General features: G+C 41.0%; 1 protein-coding gene across 5 annotated transcripts in view; it reads right to left on the bottom strand.

The window, feature by feature from the left end:
* The window catches only part of dcc (DCC netrin 1 receptor), a 273,002-nt gene that overhangs the window by 164,593 nt on the left and 83,457 nt on the right, over positions 1–24,952 (bottom strand). For all 5 annotated transcript variants that reach the window (XM_071465819.1, XM_071465820.1, XM_071465822.1 and 2 more), the window contains exons 3-5: positions 18,019–18,306; positions 12,116–12,266; positions 11,380–11,516 (exon numbers count right to left, since the gene is read on the bottom strand). In XM_071465819.1, coding sequence (XP_071321920.1) covers positions 11,380–11,516; positions 12,116–12,266; positions 18,019–18,306 — 576 coding nt within the window. The remainder of the gene's footprint in view (positions 1–11,379; positions 11,517–12,115; positions 12,267–18,018; positions 18,307–24,952) is intronic.

The following is a 24,952-nucleotide window of genomic DNA, read 5'->3' as shown; positions in this document are numbered from 1 at the left end:
TTGCAACAGCGTCATTGTATTTCCTGGAATAAACATACGCCTTCTAGGAACCACGATGACACTGCTGCAAAAGAGACCAACCTCAAATGAGTGTGATGTCATAATTTAAAGTGACTTCCATGAGGTTCAGAGACTCACCAGAGACCCATTGAAAAAAGAATGGTCGGATTGTGAAAAGAGGCCAAGATATCGTGACATTCGGTCTCTAGGATGGTTCAAGGTCCCAGGAACAGTGGTTCCATCATCTTGCATCTTTCATTGGACTGTCCCTGTAGCAAACACTGATGTCTTACAAACTCTGCACCTCCATGTGGTAATGCAGGTTTCTTGTTAAAAATACTGTATGTAAACTCTAAGCCTGAGGACATATTCAGAGAAAGTGAACACACAAGACAGAACTATTTTTCAACTGTAGGTGTTAAGAGGAGGAGGTCAAGGTGAAATTAAGTTCACTTCAAGTGTCTGACAAAAAATGAGAGAGGTATTGACTAAAGCTGTCCTGGCAATCCAGCACAACTAAAAGACTGTGGAAAGAGATGATCTTATAAATTGTTGAGGATTAACCTCAATGTCTACATTTGTTAACATGCGTTGGATTACTGTTGATACTAAAGATCATGTCTAAAGATGATGATTAAGAGCCAAGATTTTAAGTTATAAGAAGCACCTATTTTCATTTGTTGCTACAAATATTACTGTATATGCTGTTGTATACAGTGCATTTGAAAAGTCTTCAGACTCTATCAACTTTTTATGTTGCTAAATCCAATTTTTTCCCCTCATAAATCTACAGTCAATGCCCCATAATGAGTGAGTGATTCAATCATTTTGCTATGACTCTTGAAATGTATTTCTCTCTTGATCATCTTGATCTTGAGTTCACCTGTGGTAAATTCAGCTGATTGGACATGACTTGCAGAGACACACACCTGTCTATTTAAGGTCTCACAGCTGACAATGCAGATCAGAGGAGGGAGGAACTGCCTGCCACAGAAAAGATTGTGTCCATCTGGGGAAGGCTACAAAAAAAAAAAAAGACTCTGCTGCATTGAAGTTTCCCAAGAGCGCAGTGACCTCCATCATTCTTACATGGAAGAAGTTTGGAACAACTACAGGTCAGTCAGGTCAGAGAGGTGACCAAGAACCTGATGGTCACTCTGGCTAAGCTCCAGAGATTCTGTGTGAAGTGAAGAAACTAGTTCAAAGCGTCATGTCTGGTTTTCTCCAGAAGTGAAGCTTTGTACTGAGCCTAACAGTTCGATCCTGTTTCATCAGACCAGAGGATGTTGTCTGAGAGTCCCTGAGGTGCGTTTTGGGAAAGGCTCACTGAAGAGAGATGTCGTCTGGCCACTCTGCCCAGAACAGTGGGGCGCTGCCATGATGGTTCTATTCCGTACTGACAGCTCAGAGATGTCACTGATCAAACATTTATTGTATCTTGTAGAATCATTACTGTGAAGCACCAGAGCTTTTGGCAACACTTTATATGAGGACTACACTTTTATATAACACTTTACTGTTGTGTTTATGGCTACTTAAGCTAGTAGTTAGCTTTAAGAAATACCTAGCCTTCTGTTCCCTCCATCCAGTTAAGTTATTTTTGTATTAAGAAACTGCTTCCTGTGTTTTTTATCTAATGCGGAGCCACAGAGGAACAACAGCAGAATATCTGAGAGGAGCGGTTTCACCAGTTTATTCATTTTCACCAGTCGTTTCGGGCCAGCGGCAGCAGGGGTTTGGCAGCTTGTTAAATGTTTTCTAAAACACCCACAGTAATTCACAGAGCCTGTAATTAATAAGGAGAGGAGCCCCGCAGGCCACAACCAGGGTGTGTGTGTGTGTGTGTGTTAATATGTATGTGTGTATGTCGTCTTTCCTCGAGAGGGACTTCACGATTCCACACTGAAGTGAGACAATCACCGCAAACCACAGAGACTAAACCGATCTGTGTTTTACTGCTCTGAATTAGTCTGAGTGTGTGCTCACGTGTGTGTGCGATCAGAGCTTCAGTTCAGTTGTGGTTGTGCTGCAGGACTGAGTCATTTTAGCTTGCAACAGCGTCATTGTATTTCCTGGAATAAACATACGCCTTCTGGGAACCACGATGACACTGCTGCAGAAGACCAACCTCAAATGAGTGTGATGTCATAGTTTAAAGTGACTGGATCACACCGACATGCTAAAGAGTCACATCACCTCACACTTAAAGCTGATAAAGATAATGACATTGTCACTTTACAGCTCTTTTGACCAAATAAAGCCAACGGACGATGAGTCTTCGAAGAGGAACTATAGGCTAACTATATGTTTGCACTGACGCATCATCACACAGATTCTTAACAGCATTTGATGTTATTACTGGGGATTTTTCCAATAAAATTGTAAAGTGTGTTTTTCTAAACACTAGTTTGTGCATGTACGTGTCTGCTTGTATTTGAAAGTTTGCATCCGTCAGCAGAAGTCTCTGGCCCCTCCCTGAATCTAACAAAAGAAACTCTGAGGTCTGTTACATATGTTGCTGGTTGTGCTAGCATTAGCAGGACTGATAAGCAACAGCGACAAAACAGCGTTGTACATGAAAGAGATTCATTCCACTGCAGTGGCAGTAAACACATTATGGAGCCTGCAGATCACTGTAGTACAGTCAAAGCTTAACAAGTAATCAAGGCTGGTGAACAGTAACAGGGTGGCTATGTACGGAGACTCCCTCACAGACACACACAATAGAGAGCCTCTTGTAGCAGGGCTGCTAGCTCAGCTACAACCCTGGTACCCACTCAGTGGCTCTCTAAGTCATAAATGTTCCTGTTGTGGCTGTTAAAGCTCCACCCGACTCCCTCTCCAGCAGAGACAGAGTCTGATGCTGGTTAGCTCCACCAGCTCTCCGTTACAGACCACACTACACTTGGTGGTGGTCAGTCAGCTTCCCGCCTGTCCCCTCACCCTCTACATTACATACTAAGACACAAGGCCTCAACTCCTCCTGCCATTGCTCCTTTATTGTAGCATTTTTAAATCTGCTAGCAGACAGGCTTGTAGCAGAGGTTGAGTGTAGTTATCCTTTAAAACTGGTGTATTCGATACTCTGGGGGACACAAACACTATCAAATTGGGGCAAATTAAAATGAGATCAGAGGAAGTTTGAAGGTCGACTGATAGGTAATGTGAGGTCAGAATGTGTTGCATCCTTTTCATTGAACAACTTAGGCTTGTCAAATGGGACTTCCCAAGCTGATCTCAAGGATCTGTATCAAGACTGATAACAGCATATTTTATAAGGATAAAACAGATCAGAATCTGTTCTGGTAGAAATTTCCTCCACACACTTGCCTTCACCTCCAGTCTCTGCACTGGTCTCTTGTCTACAATCAATCCCATTCAACACTCTACATGGTCTGGCAGTGACAGAAGTGTGGAATACTCCTACTCCTTCACCTAATCCCCTAATTGGCGCTATCCGTTAGCTTGTGTCAGATTTACCGTCTCTCGCTCCCACTGCCCCCTTTCGCTCATCTCCCCTCTCCTGTTTCTTTCCCTTGTCCTGTGCACAAGCACAGATGCCCCTGTTGCTGTGGAATAGTGCTGTGTGCCACTTTCTTTATTTCCCATTTACAAAGATTTACTGCTGTGTAATTAACACTGAATCTTTTTTCAGCACACACACAGAAAGAGCGGCACGGTTGCCTCACAACCTGCTGGCCGGCTGGGGCCTTATTTTTGTGGAATTTGTTTTCCTCATGTCTCTATGCGTCTGCCCTGTGATAGACAGGCAACCTGTCCAGGGCATTTCCCGCCCTTGCTCGATGTCAGCTGGGATTGGCTCCCCCGTCACCCTAAAAGGATAAGTGGCCAATTAACACTTACACCCCTATAACAACGACACAAAAACTAATGCAACAACATTATAAACACCCTGAAGCAGCCTTTATACTCCATCGTGGTGCTTGTCGGGGGGGGGGTCACAAAACTTCGAAAGCCTCCTAGCCCCACACTTTTCACCACCACGTGTGCCCAACCATCTCCAATGATGAGCTGACACTCACACCAATTTCACACCATACCTGGCCAGCTGTGCGTGATTTCACTTCTTTCTCTAGCTCTCTTTTTTCATTTCTTATTCAACTAGTGTCTATGTCATTTTCCATGAGTACAGCTGAGAGCCACATTATGAGTATCTTCCAGTAGAGACTGTCCGAAAATGTGTGTTTTCATCGCTGTTTTAAAACAACATCCCATCTACCCCCTCCGCTGGATATGAACTAGTTCTGAGAGACCATAAACCAGCTAACACCCTAGTAACAAACACTACAACACCAAAAAACTAAAACAACACTATAACACGAAGCCTGTGAATATTCTCATTTGTCCAGGTCATAGTATCTCAAAGGAATTTTAAATTGAAAGCAACTGGACTTGGTTATTTGTCTAGGAAGACGTTTCACCTCTCATCCAAGAGGCTTCATCAGTTCTTGCTCGCACCTGACCAGGCTGGGACTGGTCCAACTATCTGGTGTGGAGACCCAGGTATTTTTAACCTCTGGGAGGGGTTTTCACAAGGCTGATGATGTCACTGGTTCCCTTTGTGCTCCATGTGCCAACGACAGTCGTTAGAGTGACTGTCTTGGTGGAGAGTTGCTTTCGACTTCGTTAGAGCCCTATTGTGTTATAACGACAGTCGTTGGAGTCACATGCCACTTGTGAACAGTTGTTTTTCTTTAGAGGTTAAATTGTTGAATCTCCTGGGAAGGGATGAAAGGGCGGCATTGTAAATTGGAGATAGGTGGTGTCTGAGGCCTCCTCCCCTGTTGAGGGATGGTTTCTCTACTTTTACATAGATTGCTTCTTTCACTCCTCTTTCAAACCACCCGTCCTCTCTGTCCAGGATGTGAACCTTGCTGTCCTCAAAGGAGTGGGCTTTCTCCTTAAGATGTAAGTGGACAGCAGAGTCCAAGCCTGAGGAGTTAGCTCTCCTATGTTGGATCATGCGTTTATGCAGTGGTTGTTTTGTTTCTCCAATGTAGAGGTCTTTGCATTCCTCATTGCATTGGACTGCATACACCTGATTGCTTTTGCGGGTGTGTGGTGTTCTGTCCTTGGGGTTTACCAGTCTCTGTCTGAGTGTGTTGCTGGGTTTGAAATACACAGGGATACAGTGTTTGTTGAAGATCCTCCTGAGTTTTTCTGATACCCCAGACACATATGGGATGACTATGTTGTTTCTCTTGTTTGGTTTTTCCTTCTCAACCATTTTGCTGGTTTTCTTTCTGGAAGCAGAAGCACACAAAGGTCCAGTTGGGGTTAACCACAAGTTGTGAGGGCGCCTCTCAGGTGCTTGTGCTCGGCCCCTTGGGCCTGTGAGCAGGTGGGTAGGTTATCAGCTCTGTGTTGCAGGGTTCTGATAACACCAAGCTCTGTGTTGCAGGGTTCTGATAACACCAAGCTTGTGTGCAATTTCACTTCTGCTCAAGCAAGTTTTATATCTACTGACTGCAAAAGCTTTCTCTTGTTGCTGTTCAATCGCTCTGGCTGTGTAGGCCTGTGACATCATGAGCCCAGCTGATGTACTGGTTATAGGACAGTCCCTCGCTCCCTCTGGATGCTTTTCTTTTTCCCATTACCACCAGCGCTAACATCAGCAGGCTGCGCTGACAGTGGCACAGTTGATATGACTGATAGCTGCAGTGCTGCGTCTGTTTCTCATTGCTTTCATTAAGCTGCTAACAGGAACCAGCTAACGAGCCAGGCTGCACTCATTATTATGGGAAACAACACAAACATTCGTTATCCTAATCATCTAATCATGGTCACTGCCCTGTGCAGTCAGAACACACACATCTCCATACATCACTGTGCTGTGGATATTCATCAGCTTCTAACTGCCTCCATTTGGAAAAACAAAGTGTAATGGGCCATATTAGCACAGCATATTTCTTCTTTATTAGTTCAATGCAAATGCAGGACAGAGACTGGAGAATTCGGCCAACTTCTCCATTAAGTTTTTGTTGTTTTTTTTTCTCTGGGCTTTTATAGGCTTTGTGTTTAATACTAAATCACTGACAGGTAATAAATAATGCTGAACTCTTAAAAAAATTCCAATCCACTAGCAGATAAAAATAAGGCCATGAACAAGTAAACTATATACAGCATATATATAATAATCTCAAATAATAGCCCCAGTTTTTTTTTTGTGTTTTTTTTTTTTTACACACATTTTATCACTTCCCGCAGATGTGTCACATTAAAAGGCTACTAGAAAAAATAGGGGTTATGCCCCTTTGAGATACTGGAAGTCTTTTAATATGAAATATCTATGCAGGAAGTGTCAGGCTCCATTGACAGTATCTTTACAGAGACTGAAAAAATGGCAAAGTGGATATGATTGAAAGAAGTGTAGGAGAAGAGAAAGAGAAACCAAGAGCAGCAGAGAGGGGAGTATGACATGAGGTGTAGTGAAGCTTAACATTTGCTTTACATGTGTGCATCTGTACGTCTGTAATCCCTGCACAAGTCCATAAATATGTAGAGGAAGTGTGGAGACTTGGCATGTAAGTAAACTGTTCACCTTATCAAATATATTTAATTTGAGAGAGAGAGATAACAGGCAGACAGATGGAGGGATGAATAAATAAATCCAGAGCATATTCACTGAGAGCTGCAGGCTCGTCATGATAGGAAAATCTCTGTTTAAATCCTTGTCTCCTTCAGCTGTGAAATGCATTATCAAAGAGCATTTAAAGGGAGGAAATTACAGAAAAACAGATTAAAATACACAAAGTGTAGAAAATCTGCAGCATCAGCCTCCACGTGTTTAACACAACTGCTGAAATTACTCAGAGGGATCATCCTGAGCACATCAGCTTCACATCAGCTTCAGAATTTGGATTTCTTTTAATCAATTTTCTTCCTTCCTTTTTTCTCCTTTCTTTTCCTCCTGCACTGGACTTTTTCATCCTTCCATCCTTTTTATCATCTTTTGTATAGTAACTGGCAGATGATGACTAGGTTTGCATCACTACCAGGAGGAAAGAAAAATGGCTGGTACTTGGTGTTACTGATCCTTCTCTGTGGGAAGCCAGGGAACACACACACACTGGATACATACTGAGTTTGATGTGTGATAGAAGATGTAAAGTTTGTTTAATGTCTAGAATGTTTATTAGAATTTAATGGGCATATTATGTGGACATAGAAGGTATTGAGAGTTTATGATATGTGTTAATAAATTGTTGTTATAATCAACAATTTTGAAATTGTTGCTTTGGTTTGCTGGGACAGAATTTTTGCCTTCTTGAGTTTTGTAACTGTGTTTTGTTTTACAGTGTCTGCTGGAGGATACAAGGTTTATGTTTTGGTTTACCTACCATTATAATAATGTCCTGAAGGAGAAGAGAGCTGGGGGACAGACTTTGAGGGTGGATTGAAGGCTGACATACCTTAGCTCATGTTTTTTACCAATGGGGGTTATTGTTGTTTGTGCCACATATATACATCAATTTTTTTTTGTCTAAACTCTAAATGAAATTAATAAAAGGGATCTGTTATTGTAACTTGACCGATGACCGAGCAGGGTGACTTTTTTAGTCAGCCAACATTTCAATGATATATCAGCCCTCTTTCTCGAGATTTATCGTGAAAATGTCAGTTTTGAGTAACGTTGAATACACTATGGATCTGTATGTTAGTGATCAGATCAGCATCAGAACAGCAAGGGAAAAAGTTAAATGTGTCTTCAAGTTAGATTATGATACAAATTCAGCATCACATGTCGCTAACATTAGATGCTGTTCATATAATATAACAAGTTGTACCAACACTGCATATTTTTTACATATTGTATGTGGGGTTTTTTTTTTTTTTTTTTTCTTTTTCTTTTTTCTTTTTGTAGCAGTCTCAAAGATCTCCGTTTCATTATCTTCGTGTGTTCAGACTTGGTATTAAAATGCGTCTTCAGTCATCCGATCACTGGTCAGCTCAAAGTTCGTCTGTTTACACCTGCATCTCCACATGCGTCTCAAGTGACCACTTGTGGCTGGATCTCACTTCCCCGTTTTATATGGAAATAAGCAAATAAACATTGTTTTTAACCAATCAGACCGTGTGTGTGTGTGTGTGAGTAAGAGAGAGAAAGAGCACTGCGCACAGCTCTACAATGAAATATTTTTTTCACCATTTGAATTTGTAAAATATTTTCGGTTCATTATGAAACTATGACAAGACTAATCAGACTGTGTCAGAGGACGTCACCAGAGTAGGCGGTCCTTCAGTGCAGCCCACACTGTTGTGTTCACACTGCTAAAAAAATGTGGCCACGTGTGGCCCAGACCAACTCCGAATGTGGTCTAAGTGATCGGATATCAAATATGTCCTGAAGGCGTCCTGAGTGCGTTCACACCTGAACTTAGAGCTGTCCACCTCTGACTGGATCACCCGAGACAGATTTGTGGCAACACCCATTACATCATATGATAACTGCAGGTTTGTTTTTGAACCACACTTGTGTGTTTGGTCACCCTGGGGTTCTGGCAGAACACGTCACTAACTATGTGTCAATGCCTCATGTTCCTTGTGATTGTAAAATGAATGGACTTCTATATAATTTCATCAGTGGGTCATAGGCTCAGTCACCATTGTGTTACCTCATTTGGCGATAGATGACTTCAAAGGCACTTATTTAAATGAAAAAATAAAAAAATTTAAAAGAGAATATAAATAACACTGGAGAAAGCATTTGTTCCTTAAAATAGAATATCAGGCCCCCTCCCGCCCATTTTGTACAATCCCTAAGAAAGTTAGGTTACAGTACTTTTCAGAGACATCGACTGACTTTAAGATACTCTAAATGAACAATAACATGATTTTGTGGGAACGATGGCAATAATATTTACAGAATATAAGACTTTGTGATCAGATCCCAGACATGACATCCTGTTTGTGATGATGTGATGTTTGCAGGCAGTAACTGTTCAGAGCAGAGTGTAAACAGAATATGAATGTGATGTGAAACACAGAGACAGACTCAGAGGGGACGCTGAGACAAAGACATGAAAGGATGGAGACAAGCAGAGAGGCCCAGCTGAAAGGAGGCTGAAAACACCCGAAGGTTAATTTGCAGATTTTCTCCTGAGAGTCAAACAAACAACAGCTGCTTCTGTTTGATGTGAACTCTCTGCTCACAGGAAAAACCATCTCTGTTTCATTAAAGGTACAACTTTGGATCCTACTGTAGACATAGGACATAAAAATAGATGTAGTTGTCTGATTCAAAATCATGTCCATCAAAACCCAAAAGAGATTCTGTTTTTACCTCGTGTGCACATAAGGACTCTTTCCCTTAGCACATGAAGACTGTACATGAAATAATGACAATGAAATCAAGTATATTCATGAAGTGAAAAGACCAAAACTGTTGTTTCCTCAGATAATTCTTCCCAACAATCCTTTTCATCCTCATTTTGTCTCCATAATTCAGGACAATGTCTGGAGCAGCCCTTTCACACATGTACCCTTCTTCTTCTTCACCCTTGGATGTTTGTTTTCTTCGGGTTTTGCACCAGTTGCATGACAGAAACAAAAGACAATGACCTGCTCTATTCACACATGGGCTCAATAAGACATTACACCGACATTGTACCGGAGTGCCGGCAGAGTAAAGTCAGTTTAATGTCTGGTCCAACTAATTCTCGCACAGCTCCTGCAAGTGATGTCTGGATAAATTCAGGGTTGCAGTGCATGTGTGAAAACATTAGTTGTTAGATTTGTTGTTGCTATAATACGACATTAGGAGCACGAATGACCACAGATGTTTTACTTAGAGGGCCGGATGTATTTCAGAGAAAGTTCCTCAGTCTTGGCCAAGAAAACTTTTCTAGGCTTTTTTTTGGGCCCATAAAGAAATGTGAATTAGGCCATGTTCAGACGGAGTTTAGCCCTGAGTGAGAAAACAAAGCTCCCTCATTTATTTGAATGAGGCCAGTCCTTTAACACACTGGGGACTCCCACAAGAGAACCGACTTCCTGCTGACACCAATGGCACAAAAATAATTTGTATTCGTCTAATTTGTTTATGCTCCTTAAGACTTTGGCCTCAGAGATTTATATTTGGAGTAATGTCAGGCTGTTTTAATACAGAATAATGTACTCACTGTTTTATAGCTGTTTGTTTTGTAATGATTGCATATTTAGACCCTGTGAGCTGCAGCTCGTACTATGGTCACTATGTCAAAGTGGCTTCAAGTCACATCCCAGGGACTGAGAGTGACAATGTGATCCTGACTCTTTACAGATTGGATCTAACTCAAATAAAAATCTGTATCAGCTTTGGTAGGGAAATATGAGTGTTCCTCAGATTAGTGGAGACATGTCAGTAACACACATGTGGGAAAAGAGCAATCATTTTGTACAAAATAACATTACAACGCAGTAGTAACAGCTGTCTATATGTAACACGAGTGCATACGACACACTATCAGTAATTTATGAATTTGTGTACATTGGTACACAAATATGGAGCAGTTGTGATTGAGCTCAGGTGTCTTTTTTGCCAAATAAAAGCAACAGTACTGTAGAGCAACAGTCTAATGATGTTAATACCAATGTTAAGATAATCATTTAATTGTAAAAGCCGTCCATGTTTTCTTATTTGTTATGTAAATCAAATTAGATTTATATAGATATATAAAAAAGATATATATCTTAAGGTGTTTGCTTCTCACCATTCCTACAGTCAGATGCTGCTCAGGCGTCTGGATTCACCTGAATGCATGAGCAGTCTTGATGTGAATCCACCAGCAGCTGAGGAGCAGTCAGATAATGAATACACGCATTTTTTATTTATGAAAACCTCCTGAAGCAAACAGACAGCTTTTATATTTCATGACTGCATTTGATTCTGGATGTGAGTCGCTGTCCCTGAGAGTGTCTGCAGACAGGAGGCTTTCTGTTAGCGCAGGGATGTGGACCATTTTTATTCTACTTTATTTATTTTTATTGTTTTGTGAGGACTATTAATAGTTTCCAGTAGGGATTCTTTTCTAATTTCTTCCCTTGGGAGCTTTGAGAAGTGACATGGCTTAATTCTTTTATTTTCTACACAACACTGAGCACAGAAGGTGTGTGTGTGTGTGTGTGTTTGTGTGTGTGTTCTTGTACTTTTATCAGTGTGAGGAGCTATGTGAGGTTTGAACAGAATAAGGTCCAGGATCGGGGTTCAGAGGTGCTTTAGGGTAAATGTTAGAATAAGGTCGAGACTACCTGGAGTTTTAAGACATGAACCCTGTAATTTCCACATTGCTAGTTCAAGTCCTTTTCCTGTCTCCCCTCATTTTGTGTCCGTTTTCTACTCTACCAAAATATAGGCAAAAATGGCACCAAGAAACTCACCCAGCACACTGAGCTCAGTGTGTGCAGTGATGCTGTGGTTCTTGTTGGTGGCTGTGCAGCTGTAGCTGCCAGAGTCGTCATCAGTGACACTCCTGATGATCAGATTACTGCCCGCCAGCAGGGAGTACTTCTTATTCCTACAGTGACAGGAAGAGTGAGGTCGCTTTCATCTTTACTTTGTGTGTGTTTGTTTCACCAGTTGATAACTAACAAAATACATTTGATGGTGAAAGGATTAAGTCTGGTGAATTTCATATTTTCTCATTGTCATCAAATCCCAGGCAATGATCTAAACCAACATGGTGTTAGTCCATCTTCACCTTCCCTAGCCTGTTGGTGGCTCTTAGCCTCAAGCTCACTGGTTCCTACTGATATATAGTATATAGTTTATATATGCAATATGCTATATATAGTTTCCTGGCCACTGTGGTGGTCAAACAGGAGGAAATGGTGCATTTGTTAGGGACTAATTTCAGTGGCAGCTTAATCAACATTTGGTATTTTAGTGAGATGAAGGAACATGTCACTCAGTGCAACAGTGTGTTTTACTGGCATGTTTACTGCTGACATGTAGAGATGTTAACAGTGAAGCTCAGGCTACATCTAATATTGTTTTGGCTCTGCACATGGGATTTGCTAACAATACAAAATAAAGAATATCACCACATGGGTTAACTTAGGCCACTGTGTAATAAAAACCCATACTGTTTGACTGGAACTAGTAAATGAGACGCACCAGCTCTGGATCAGTTCCTCTCCTCTCCTCCACTGGATGCTTGGAGTCGGGTATCCAGAAGCAGCACATTCCAGCACAGCGTCGGTTCCCAGCAAAGCCGTCACTCTGGATGGACGCTGGAGGAACTGAAGGTTTCTGCTCACCCCTGGTTCTGAGAGAGAGAGAGCAAAGCAGAGAGGAGGGAGTGAAAACCTGAAACATGGTCCATAATCTGAGATACATTTCATGGCCAATAGTATGTGGACAGCTGATAATTCTGACTGCATGTGTTAGTTGCTGATGTCATTCCAAAACCATGGGCATTGATCTATAACAGCCTCCACTGTACAGGTTTTCTTTTTAAACTTTGAAACCTGGCTAAAGAGATATGCTAATTCGACCACAAGAGCATTAGTAAGTTATAACACTGGTGTTTGGAAATAAGGCCTAACGCTCCAGTTAGGAGGCATTGGATGGGGTTGAGGTCAGAGATTTGTGCAGGCCAGTCAGGTTCTTCAACACCAAACTGGAAAAACCATTTCTTGATAGACAGTGGCTTGTGTCATGTTGAAACATGTAAGGGCCCTCTTCAAACTGCTTCCACAAAGTCAGAAGCTCACTGTTGCCTAGAGTATCATTGTATGCTGCAGCACAGAAATGCCTCTGTTTCCAAACATGTCCAGGTTCATTTTAAGAGACACGAATGTGTCAGGCTTTAGCCCTTTTCTTTTCTTGTGAAGAGCCATTCAATTCCCACACATATCCTACTCTCATGATGTTGTGAACAGTGAGACATCAGAGGGCTGGGAGTGCCATTAACAAATTAATAAATAAAACAACACCTGATATCCCGCCTGTGTAAAAATCAACATGTCCGCTACTGAAACCTGTTGGTCCATTCAACATACAAAGTTTTGGTGTGCTCCTGTTATTGGCCTGCCTGGTGAGAAGGAGTGGATGTGGTCACTGTCCTTGGTGCTGAAAGGACAGCTGGGTCTGAGGGCAGTGGTGGAAAGCTCAGACATTTACAGCCACACGAGTCGGCACTGGAGGTGCCGATATTGTAAGATGTCATATGAAAAAATCTCCAGATATGATCCAGATTCTTGCAAGAACCTAAAGAGGATATCTCCAGATTCTTGGGGTTTTGGTGCAGTGAGGGTCATGTGGTGGACCTGGTTTGGCTACTTGGTTAGGGGTCTGCGTATTTTTTGGTGATTTGATTTTCTTTTGACACAGGTATTAAAAAAAAAAGAGTGGTTGTTTAATTTTAATTGAAATGCAAGTTTTTTCTTTTTCATGGTCAAGAAGGAATGAGTTAAATTTTCAAAATAATTCAAAAACCTCCCCTCATGCACTTCATTGCTCTATCACAATGTCACACTACTTCCGCCTCTGTGACTTAAAAATAAAGACATGTTACTTTTTCATTTTCTGAAATGACTGACAGTCTCCATAGCCACACAGCTGGTGCAGCTAAAAACAAAAAATGAAAAAATATTAAAGATGAAACAATATGATAGGAAAATGTGGTTTAATTTGCTGCAAAAATGCACTGGAAACATAAGGAGGAATCTGGTAAAACCTAAGAAGGTTCTTAAAAGTACATAAATACATGGCATCTGCATCTGGATTTCAAGCCAGGTGTGACAGTTCCTCTCGAGTTGATGCCACTGTCTTTAATCCACTGACAAAGGTGAATGGGAGTATTGGCTTTTGAAAAAGCCAACACAGGTCGAGGCTTTCATGTTTTCAGACATCTATTTTCTACCAGATCTCATCTAACAAAAAGTGAGGCCTGAGGACACACACACACACACACACACACACACACACACACACACACACACACACACACACACACACATACACATACACACACACACACACACACACACACACACACACACACACACACACACACACACACACACAGAGTCTCCAGCAGTGGGTCAGGTTGTGTTCGCCCTCAGGTTGGCCTGAGGGCTAGAAAGTTCTCAAAGAGGGATGAGATGATTTCCTTCAAGAGAGAGGAAGTTACATCAATATATCCCATGGCACTGAGACAGACAGACAGACAGACACACACACACACACACAATAAACATGATGTGAAGCTGTAAGACTTCAGGATTCAGGAACAAATTACAAAACAAATAGAAACAGAAAAGATCACCATGAGCAGCAGCAGCAGAAACCTGAGTGGCGAACACAAGAAGACAAAAGACGAAGAAGCAGGGGAAATGTGCATGCAGCTGAATCTGTTTCAGTTTTTTTGTTGCTTAGAGAGATGTGCAGAGAGTGAGGGATCACAGAGATAATCACTCAACAACAATGTGGCATCTTTAATGTTTTCATGGACATGCCACTTCATGTGGCAGTCAGCAAATCAGCTGACACGCAGATGTTGCTTGCATTCCAATGATGTCCACAACATCTCATTTTTTAATGTTTTCTAAGAAACAAAGACAAAATAATATCTGACCAGATTATGTTTGGAGGCAACATTTTTTAAATGAATGAAGCTGCACATTTACTAACAGTAGCAGAGTCGCCAGTAGGTGGTTGAGGTGGGTGGGGTGCGCACACAGCACATGACTGTCACACCAGAAACTGGGTTTGCATCCAGAGTCCCATCTGTGGTTTAGGGAACAAAAGCATTTTAGTTAAGTTCAGTGAAAGATTGTGCTTTTCATTTTCTGTAAACCAAACCAGGACCAGTGCTGTGAGAGTCTGAGCAGAACCATTAAATTAATTATACTGTTGTCACACGTGGGTGTTTGTGCTGCAGATCAGATATTTTGGTGGAAAACAGACACGCTGTCTGATATTGTACTGATATCTTCAGTATCAACATATTTCAACTTTACAACTCATTCTCATTACGTTAATGGACAAACCCTCCTGGCAGTGGATGTCAATATAACATCAGAAAGAGGTTTGACTCTAACCACTCGTCAGACTGATGTTGAATTTTGGTTGGACATGAAAATCAGGTTGATGTCAAAACCCAACATTCACTAACTGACACTGTGATGTTTAGCTGATATTTAGTAGAGGTTCTGTTTTGCTCACAACTAGGGTGTTGATATTTTTGTCTCAAGATTGACACAAGACATTTGGAAGATGCTGGATTTTGGTTGTCTGAGATTGTTATTTCTTTCATTTTTCAGTGTCCCTGTGAAACTTGCCCTTATAAATAAAAGGTAATACATCAGACTGTGAGAGATTGTGTGAAAACTAGAAATAAGAAAATGTATTCTTAAGTTCAGCTGAAGTTAATTTGAGGCTTCAGCACTGTTTCCTTGCTCATCTGCGATGGAGGAGTGGCAACAGGGACATTTTGTGCTAAAATGCTGATAATTGTTTCAGCTGACGACAGAACTACATAGTTTGTCCCTTGCCGCCTACAGTTGAATCAAGTTAGAAAGGGACATCTGCATAGCCAGTATGATGAGGAACACCAGCAACCAAAAACTGTTCCAATGGACCTACTGGACAAATGACTTGAAAACAAATAGTGCAGCACACAATCCTCAATAACCTATTGTTTTTGTACGGCTTACACAAAGCAGATATAACATCTTAATTACACCCTTTTTACCCCCAAATTAGCAGGTTTAAGGGGGTTTTAAAAGGCGATTGCCTCCTTTTACACTTCCAGCTGAGTTTGCCAGAGAGGACACACACAATGTCACAACACACACACACACACACACACACACACACACACACACACACACACACAAAAACAGACGCAGACTCAGGGGAGAAAGAGTGAGCTGCTAGCCACTGTGCAAACTGGTTAAACAAATCTGTCACGTCTCTTTGGTTCTCTGATTCTCTATTTGTGTCAGAGCCTCCATGTGAGACGCTTCAATCGGTGACTGTGTTTTTAAAACTTATTTCGGATGTGCAGTTCACTAATGAGTGCAGTGTAGCTGCCGTGATGATGGACCCAGCACCCTGCTGGGCAGGTGACAGGTCTGTTTATGTTGTTTGAGCTCTGAAAGACCTGAAAGCAGGAGCTGGAGGTGATAAATACTCCTGATAAATACCCGAGTCATATGACACGGGTTTGAATGCCAATTGTAACCTTTTCCATTACCGACAAAAGCCTGATGTTAGCAGATCTTAGCGGGTTTTTTGGTTAGTTTAGCTTTTATGACATTTAGAGGTGCTGCTAGCTAGACTTTGATAGGGTACTTCTGAATGGAGACAGGCTACCTGGTTCCTCCTGATTCAGTCTTTATGCTGAGCAAACCTTCCTAGCTGCTGGCTCTAGCTTCATATTTAGCATAAAGACGTGAGAGCAGTATCAAACATACTTCTCTAAATGTTGGACTATTTCTTTGAGCTCTGTGCATGGATGTTTGTTGCTGAAATAAACTGTGGAAGTTGCAGTTGACAAAAGATGAGCAACTACTTTTAAATAGTTACAAATGAGAGAGAGTGTCATGTCCATCCAGAGCTCCACTTCTCTTCACCAAACCTTGTGTGAAGTCCATAAACACAGCTACACTTCTTCATCTGAAAACTGTTTACTGGTTGTAAAAAAATATATATATATATTTATGAGTACACCGGAGCTTTATCTCTAATCTCTTTTTAGTGATTAATCTGATTGGTTTATCCAGACTGGAACAGAGCAGAAAGTAGGTCACACAGACAAGGGTTTTTTGGAGGTAACACATGGGAATCAGATGGGTGCCTCTAACCATCTGAATCTGCGTCTAAATCTCTGACCTTTGACCTCTGAGTCCCTGTGGTGGCTCCATCTGATAAAAACTTTATAAAGTTAAGAGTTAATAAAATCTTTATGGAGTCAGACTCATTAAAGGTTAATGAAAATGAAAAGCATTAAACTGGAAACTTCGTCATGTAAAACCATCAGCATGGAAATTATTCTGCCGTTCTTTTATTTATTTAGTCATAGATGTATTTTTTCTGGTAAATTATTATCAGTATTAATTTACTGGTTCATTATGCACAGTATTGGTGAGTTTTGAGGTTGAATGATGGCTGAGATTTAAACTTTTGTCCTAAACTTTGCCTTGTAATAACAGGTTTTCAACAGTCAATCCTCATCTGACCAACCAGCCCAGTGTGTGTGTGTGTGTGTGTGTGTGTGTGTGTGTGTGTGTGTGTGTGTGTGTGTGTGTGTGTGTTGTGGGGGCACAGTTGTGATGAAAAGTAATGGGGCAGGGGTTTGAAATACAAAGTACATGTGATTATCCTGCTGAAGGTCGATGCCTGGGCTCAGGGGATGCCCCGCTGAGCGAACAAGCACAGAAACAATTGGTGAGCCTGAGTCAAAGTGGTGTTTAGCCAGGAAGAGAGCGAGTTAACCTGAGCTGTAATCTGAGTGATGAAGTGGCTGGTGTATGGACTCTGGAGCTGCCAACAGACTCCCTGCAGACGGAGGAGAAGGTGCTTCCTCTCAGCCCACAGGCACATTATCAGATCACATTTTCACACTATATATATTCATTATATCTCACCCTATTTTAAAATCAGACATGCGGTGTCCGTGAGGAAATGAACAGAAATTACTACCTGACAAAATGATGACTGCAGGAAATGCATAACTTACTTGCAGTACTTCACTGTAACTGGAAATAAAACCAGTCAGCTTTCCAAGCTCCAAGCCTTTAAAATTATCAAACAAATAATATCTAAATATTTAAAAGTTAGGTTTACCGTGCAGAGAAGACGACCATCAGGGAACAACCAAAAAATCTCACTGTTTTATCTCATAAACAAATGAAACTATTATATATTCAGTAGCTCTTCAGGCAATAGCTCTTTGATAAATTGATTGAAAACATGTGGACTTCTAATGAACTTATGTTGTGCCCAATGGATCAATAAATTGAGCAGCCAGGTGTTTACGGTTTGTCGCTTTTCATCTCTTTCACAGTCACCTGGGAGCACTCGGAGCTCGGCGTCTGTCCCCGTCCTGGTGCTACCAGGGTTGTCAGCCAGACAGCGGTACGTGGCTGAGTCTGGCGGCTGAACACGGCTGACCTGCAGTGAACCGGATGGCAGCACTGCCAGGCGGGAGTCAGGGTCAAAGGTCACCGGCAGGTCCTCCCGGTTCTTCTGCCAGCGGATGATAGGCGTCGGGTCACCAGAGACCTCACAGCGCAGCAGGGCTGTGTCGCCCAGGTATGAAGAGACGGACTCAGTGGGGACAACCACCTTCAGAGGTCCTGGAAGGAGACGAGAGGGGGACAGGTTTATGACGAAACAGAAAAGTGGAGCATTCTTCTTTTTCACTCTGTTGGCTGTAATAGTGGAAACTGAAAACTGTACACCACAGCCAGGAACAGTGGATCCATAACAACAACACATGGATCAGGAATTCAATTGAGCACTAAACTACGCTCAGTGCAGGTCAGATCAGATCAGAACTGTACTCATCTCAATTGTAACAAACTGAACTGAGTTGTACTGCACTGTACTGAATTGTCATGAAATAAACCCAACTGTGCTGAACTCAGCTGCAATGAACAAGACTGTACTGAACTGTACTTATCCAAACCAGTACTTCTCAAAGTGTGGTCCTTGACGTGGTTCCTCAAGGTCCCCACAAAGGGGAATTATTTGTTTTCCACTACAATTCCTCCCATAAACATCTAAAAGCAAACATCTTGTCAGACAAGGGTCTATGGTTTAATTTGTGTGGGTATATGGGTTGTTAATGTGAAAAAGTTTGAGAACCCATTAAAATTGTACTGTAAGCTACTTCACTGAACTGAACTGCGCCACTGAACTAAACTGAAGTGTAGTGAATTATAATGAGCCATAGTGTATCAAACTGTACTGAACTAGCTGAACTGTACTGCACTGCATTGGACTATTGTGTCCTGAACTATATTTCTCTGAACTGTACTGAACTGCAATAAGCTACTGGACTGTACTTAGCTGCACTGTATTATACCAGGCTGAACTATACAGTACTGAACTGTACTGACCTGAACTGGACTATAAAATCCTACATAGTGCTACTGCTAATGTTACTGCTGCTACAGCTTTGATTGACAATACTATTCTCAGAATCATTAAATAGTCTAAATACCACCATCACTTCAAGTGCTGCTACAATCACTGCTAAACCAGCAACTTGTACACCTCGCATCAACTAAAACCAAGACTGCTGTTAGTATTACAAACAGTTCCTGTGCATCAGAAACAAAAGACACAGTAGCAGCAGGGGAGAAGAAGAAGAAGAGGTGAGCTGACAGTGAAGGTTTTTCAGGTCGACAGGAAGAAGAGAATAATAAAGACAAAAATGGCGGAGGAAGAGAAGTGAGGCACAGCAGGTGTGGATGTGTGAAAGTGAAAGCGTTAGACTCTCATCAGCAGGAGGACAGATGAAAGTCAGTCAGGAAGACAGAGAGACAGGGACAGTGTGGACAGGCAGTGTCCAGCCTGCTGTGTTTAGGACACATGCCGTTTCCTGTCTGATCAGATTCACTTCAACAACAAACAGCCTGTAGCCACAAAAACACACAACCCTGCTGACTGCCAGCCTCACTCTGGTCTCACACTGAAAACACTTATTATTTTATTGTCTGAGGCTCATGCATGACTATGTTGTATTTTCACCATGGCTGCCAGGGCTTCTGGGATCTGCAGGAATGTCAGGAATTCAGTAAATAGAAGGCTTTGCTGCTCTGCATTGATGTTGCTCTGAGATTTACAGTCAACTTTCACTGGGTTTAAATGATTAAATCAGAACATTGTCATGCCAGAATATAAATGTTCTGTTATACTTAACAACCCTCGTCTGAGCTTCCACACACAGTGCTTAGACCTTTGAGGGAAACTGTCCACTGATCACAGTGTTTGAGACAGGATTCCCTGGGAGGGGTTCACACAGGCCCATTTTTCTAGGGAATCACTGCTTCATCAAAGGGAACAGTAGAATGAAAACAGTAGAATGAAAACAGTTTATCAACCCTTCTGTGCAGTGTCTCTGCTGCTTACCTGCCCACTCCTAGCAGGTGGCCAGAAACATTTACAGCGCACAAATTTTGATTAGATTAGATAATGTTATTAATCCCCAGTGGAGGAACTAGTAGAGATGTACTGTATGGATTAAACAAGCAACAAACAGGGAGTGAATTAGTAAGGTTTACAGGTGTTAGGAGGCTCAGTTAAATAGTTGGTACGATCTACCTCTAGTATGGCAAGTTTATTTATAAAGCACCATTTGGACAGGAGGCAATTCATAGTGCTTCACAGAGGAATAGAAATCCATTACACCTTGGACATTAGGGCAACATTAAAATTGCTTTTAAAAGACAATAAAAACAAAGCATTTCAAGGTGCTTCACTGAGGCATAGATCCATTAAACCATTCAGTATAAGGCATTAAGAAGACATTAAAACTGCATTTAAAGGACAATACAGACAAACAAAAGCAAATAAACAGTTAAAGATTGAAAGAGGTTACGTATGTAATTTATTGGAAAGCTGCAGCAAAAAATAATGTTTTAAGCCCTAATGTAAATGAGCTTGATAGTTTCAGCAGGCCACAGGCTGGGAGCACAGAAACTAAAAGCTACTTCACTTTGCCTGGTTTTGATTCTGGGAACAGAGTAAACCTGTCCAGGGTGACCTGAGGGGTGTGGATGATTCATAGAGTACAAGCAGATCAGAGATGTATTTAGGCCAAGCACTATTTAGAGGTTTATATACAAATAATATGACTTTAAATTTTTTTCCTTTGACGGGAAGTCAGTGTAGTGACTTAAGCACCGGTATAATCTGCTCCCTTTTTAGGTGGTGGTGAGGACTCTGGCAGCAGTGTTCTGGATGAGCTGCAACTGTCCGGTTGATTTTTTCACTAAGACCTGTGAAGACACCATGACTTTATTCTAGTCTGTTGAAAATAAAGACACTGACACGCAGTTTTTTGTGTTAAGTTGTAAAAAAAATTCCACTCATTGATTTTTTTTCAATGCACTTCAATGCTAAATCCACACTACTATGTTTTTGTTTTAAAATGCATCTCTTTTGCTACGTTTATGCCTCCCGTCTACACTGCTCTGGTTTTGGAAACGCTGTTGGCCTAATTTTAGTTTGAATACTCCAGGGTGGCGTTATAGTGTCACTGACCTTGTTGTCTTTGCATGTTAACTCTACAACTGTCTTTGCTGTTCCTCGTTCGTAGTATTTTCTGCAACTAATCAACTGACTACAACTGAGAGTAGACAATCTGCTTCCTGTTTAAACCAGGTCGCGCATGCTCAGTGTACATGAATGGTCATGTACATGTGCGTTTCCAGGTGTGACAGTATGGACGGAGATAATTTCTCATACGGAGATAAAACCGTCGCCTGGACAGAGATCGTTTTCATTTTAAAATGGTGTTTTAAAACAAAAACATAGTTGTGTGGACATGGTCTTAGTTGTGTGCCAACTGCATGATCATGGTAAGAGATGATATAATATTCCATAATGTGAGTAAGGGGCAACATGTAGATGTTGAATAGAAGAGGCTCGAGAATGGATTCTTGGGGAACTCCACGCAAGAGTTTGGCTCCTTCTGATTCGTAATTACAAACAACTTAGTCCATCTTGTGAATCTTTTAAATATGATCTGGACCAATTTAATGCTAAATTGCTAATCTACAGACAACTCACCACTCTATTCTTGTCTCTTCAACATCATAAAAACATAAAGCAGCCTTTCTCTTCCTCATGGCAGACAGCTGGGCACAGTGTTTGTTTTTTTTGATAGTGCCAGTAGAGAGATGACAGAAGAGGAAGTGGAGGTAAGAAGATAATTTACTTTCCCCGACGTTGCAATTTTGTTTCTTTCATTTCTAGAAAAGGGATATTTCATAAGCATGTTTTGTATTTTTCAACATATTTAAAATTACATTGTAACACTGTAGTTTTCTTTGTGTATAAAAAATTTGACATGATAAGAAAGGTTTTTTCATTCTTACCCGTACATTTTTAAATTTTACGTGCCATTTTCCAAATCCCAAGAGTCCTAGATTTTAATGGGAAACCTTATCCGCAGAAGAGAATTAAAAATAAATGCAGTTTGGTGTCTGATTTTCTCGCAGTCTGTGTTTTTGTTATTTTGTTTTCATGCTGATTTGAATCAGTTTCTGCTTTCTTTGTTTTACCTCAGCACATAAACAGCCACAAAACTTTCCCTCTGACACAAACTTTCTCTTTCTGTTTAGTAAGATTAACAAAGCTTCGATTTGACTCTTGAATCGTGGGATGAGCTGTGGCTGGATGTGGGTTCGTGCGTCTTTACAGTGGAGAGGACTCGAGTCTGTGTGATCACATAGATCAGAGGCGATGGAACGTTGATGTGAATTTGGATCGTGTGTATTATATAAGTTGCTGCTGTCTGTTCATGTGTGGATCACAACGCTGCCTGCAGTAGTTGCACACATGCACACACACACACACACTAGTGAGGACACTGTATCGACTTAGATTTAATTAATGGATGCCACATTATAATGATTGGTTTACATTGTGGGGACCTCCTTGTTATCCTCACTTGTGTTGTGAGTCCTCATAAGGTTGGTGTATAAATAGATTTTTTGCTATTTTTTACTCATGCAGGACAAATACATGCAACAACAACTTCACAGAATGGCACAATTTCTCATGATGCCTTTTTCTGTGTCCCCCAGTGAAAACTGTTCTTTAAGGGCTGAACCTCGCTCCTCCTCACCCCCTTTAATTGGGATTTGTCCAAATCCTCGGAGAGTCACCAACTAATTGAGGATGGATGGACCGTGTTGTCAGGAGTTTACAGACGATAGTTTGCCTTTGGAGAGGCTAGGAAATACCAACACTGTGAGACTGTGACATCTTAGCTTGAGATGAGCAGCTTAAACACTGGGTAACATTAACACAGTGATTAGTGAACATCTAGAGAAACATTTAAATGTAACAGCCTACATTAACCCTATACTCATTCTCATTATCAGCCTATAAACACCACAGAAAGCAAACTGAAAGTAACGTTAACTTTAATCATTAATGTTATGCTAAAGTTAGCTTATCTCTCTACAAAGGTTTGTGGTTTTTTCCAGCTGTTTCGCTGCTGCTTCACTCTCAGTGAGACTGTAGATGACTTCAGTCCATAAATCTGACACGTTTATCCATCCAAGAACCAGTAACATAAGCTAACAGTGCTAGCAGAGACACAGCGTTACTGAGGTGTTGCTTATTATCGCAACAGGTCAGGCAGCTAAGAAGACCTCTTTCACAACAGACAGTCTGACTTGTAAGGAAAGCACAGGTGTTGCTAATTGCTAATTGCTAACAATGGCAAACACCAACATCATAATAATGATAATAATAATAATCACTCTCTCACCTTCTGTCTCACTTCATCCCTGTTTCTTTCCCCTCAGCTTCACAGTCTTTTTCTCTCCCTCTCGTCTTATCTCAGTCTTCAGTGTTTCTAATTAATTCCCAGTTTACAGTCATCTCCACGCACACACACACACACACACACACACACACACACACACACACACACACACACACAGAGCCAGGCTGCTAATTGAATTTTTAAGCCTCTGCTGTTCATTAGCATTTTGCCTTGTAATGTGTTGTGTGCCGTCTGTGTGTGTGTGTGTGTGTGTGTGTGTGTGTGTGTGAGTGTGAGTGAGAGAGAGAGAGAGAGAGAGAGAGAGAGTGTGAGTGTGTGTTATGTGTGAGTGACATGCAGGCCGAACTGATTCATGTTTTAATGTCTTTATGGAATCTGGGTGGATTGCTTCTAATGGTGTGTGTGTGTGTGTGTGTGTGTGTGTGTGTGTGTGTGTGTGTGTATGTGTGTGTGTGTAAGTCAACCCACTGTTTTTGACTGGTGAAGCACAGTGACGTCACATCATAACATGGATGACTACAACAGACATTTGTACTCCTTTTTCTCTATTATCTCGCCTGATGGATGTTACTGACTCCTAGAAATAATATATAACTGAACAGCACAGCAACTTAAAATACTTAAGGCTGCCACTAACGACTATTGTTCTATTGATTCACCTATTTTACTGATTAGTCCATTAATCTAAACAATTAATTTTCCTCCAGAAAATCTAGTTGACACACTGGCACATTCAGTCAATGTAGAATAAGCCTAGATTCTACCCTAAACATTTTCTGAAACACTTCTTTTAAAGCAGTAGCAGACAACTTCATGACTTTATGAGAGTATTTAGTTGCAACATGGACTAAATATATTAAATAGCTCTCCTACCAATTAATAGACAACATTTGAGAAATGAAATAATCCTTCATATATTTGTGACTGATCTCACTGTGTACTACAAAAATAAGGATAAAAAAATAACACTCGTTAAACAAGACTTAGTAGTGAAGAGAACTTTAATTTTCTCATCCTCCCAAAGTCAACCATGAACCAGCTGTAGGGACGAGTATCATTAGGATTTTATCTTTATCTTGTCCGTATCCTCATTGATCCAGCTCAGACTATAATTGGTTCTTTATCACTACTAAAGAATTGGAATTGAAGTTTTTTTTAAATCAAAACCAGGATTAGAATTAATTAGACTGGTTTGCCTCAGCCAGTTGCTCAGTTTACAACAAACTGCCACATTCTTAGACTGGTAAACAAAGATAATCAGTTAGACTTACACAAAGAGAGCTTTCATTTTAGCTTTTCCTAACAGTTTGCTGTTAGCTTAACCAGCACAATGTTGTTGTGTAAAAAATAGACAAAATAGATGAAAACATCTTGTCTAGATGCTCGTTGAAGAGGTGGTTTGATAAAGTTCTTATTGGCCTTTTACTTTTTATTACACTTACAGTAACGTAAAGTTCAGTAATAGTTAAGGTTAG

This window comes from Trachinotus anak, unplaced genomic scaffold (assembly GCF_046630095.1).
Source record: "Trachinotus anak isolate AG129_WGS33_773 ecotype Australia unplaced genomic scaffold, CSIRO_AGI_Tana_v1 ptg000028l, whole genome shotgun sequence".
Classification (NCBI taxonomy): Eukaryota; Metazoa; Chordata; class Actinopteri; order Carangiformes; family Carangidae; genus Trachinotus; species Trachinotus anak.
This window is presented reverse-complemented; position numbering and strand designations above follow the sequence as displayed.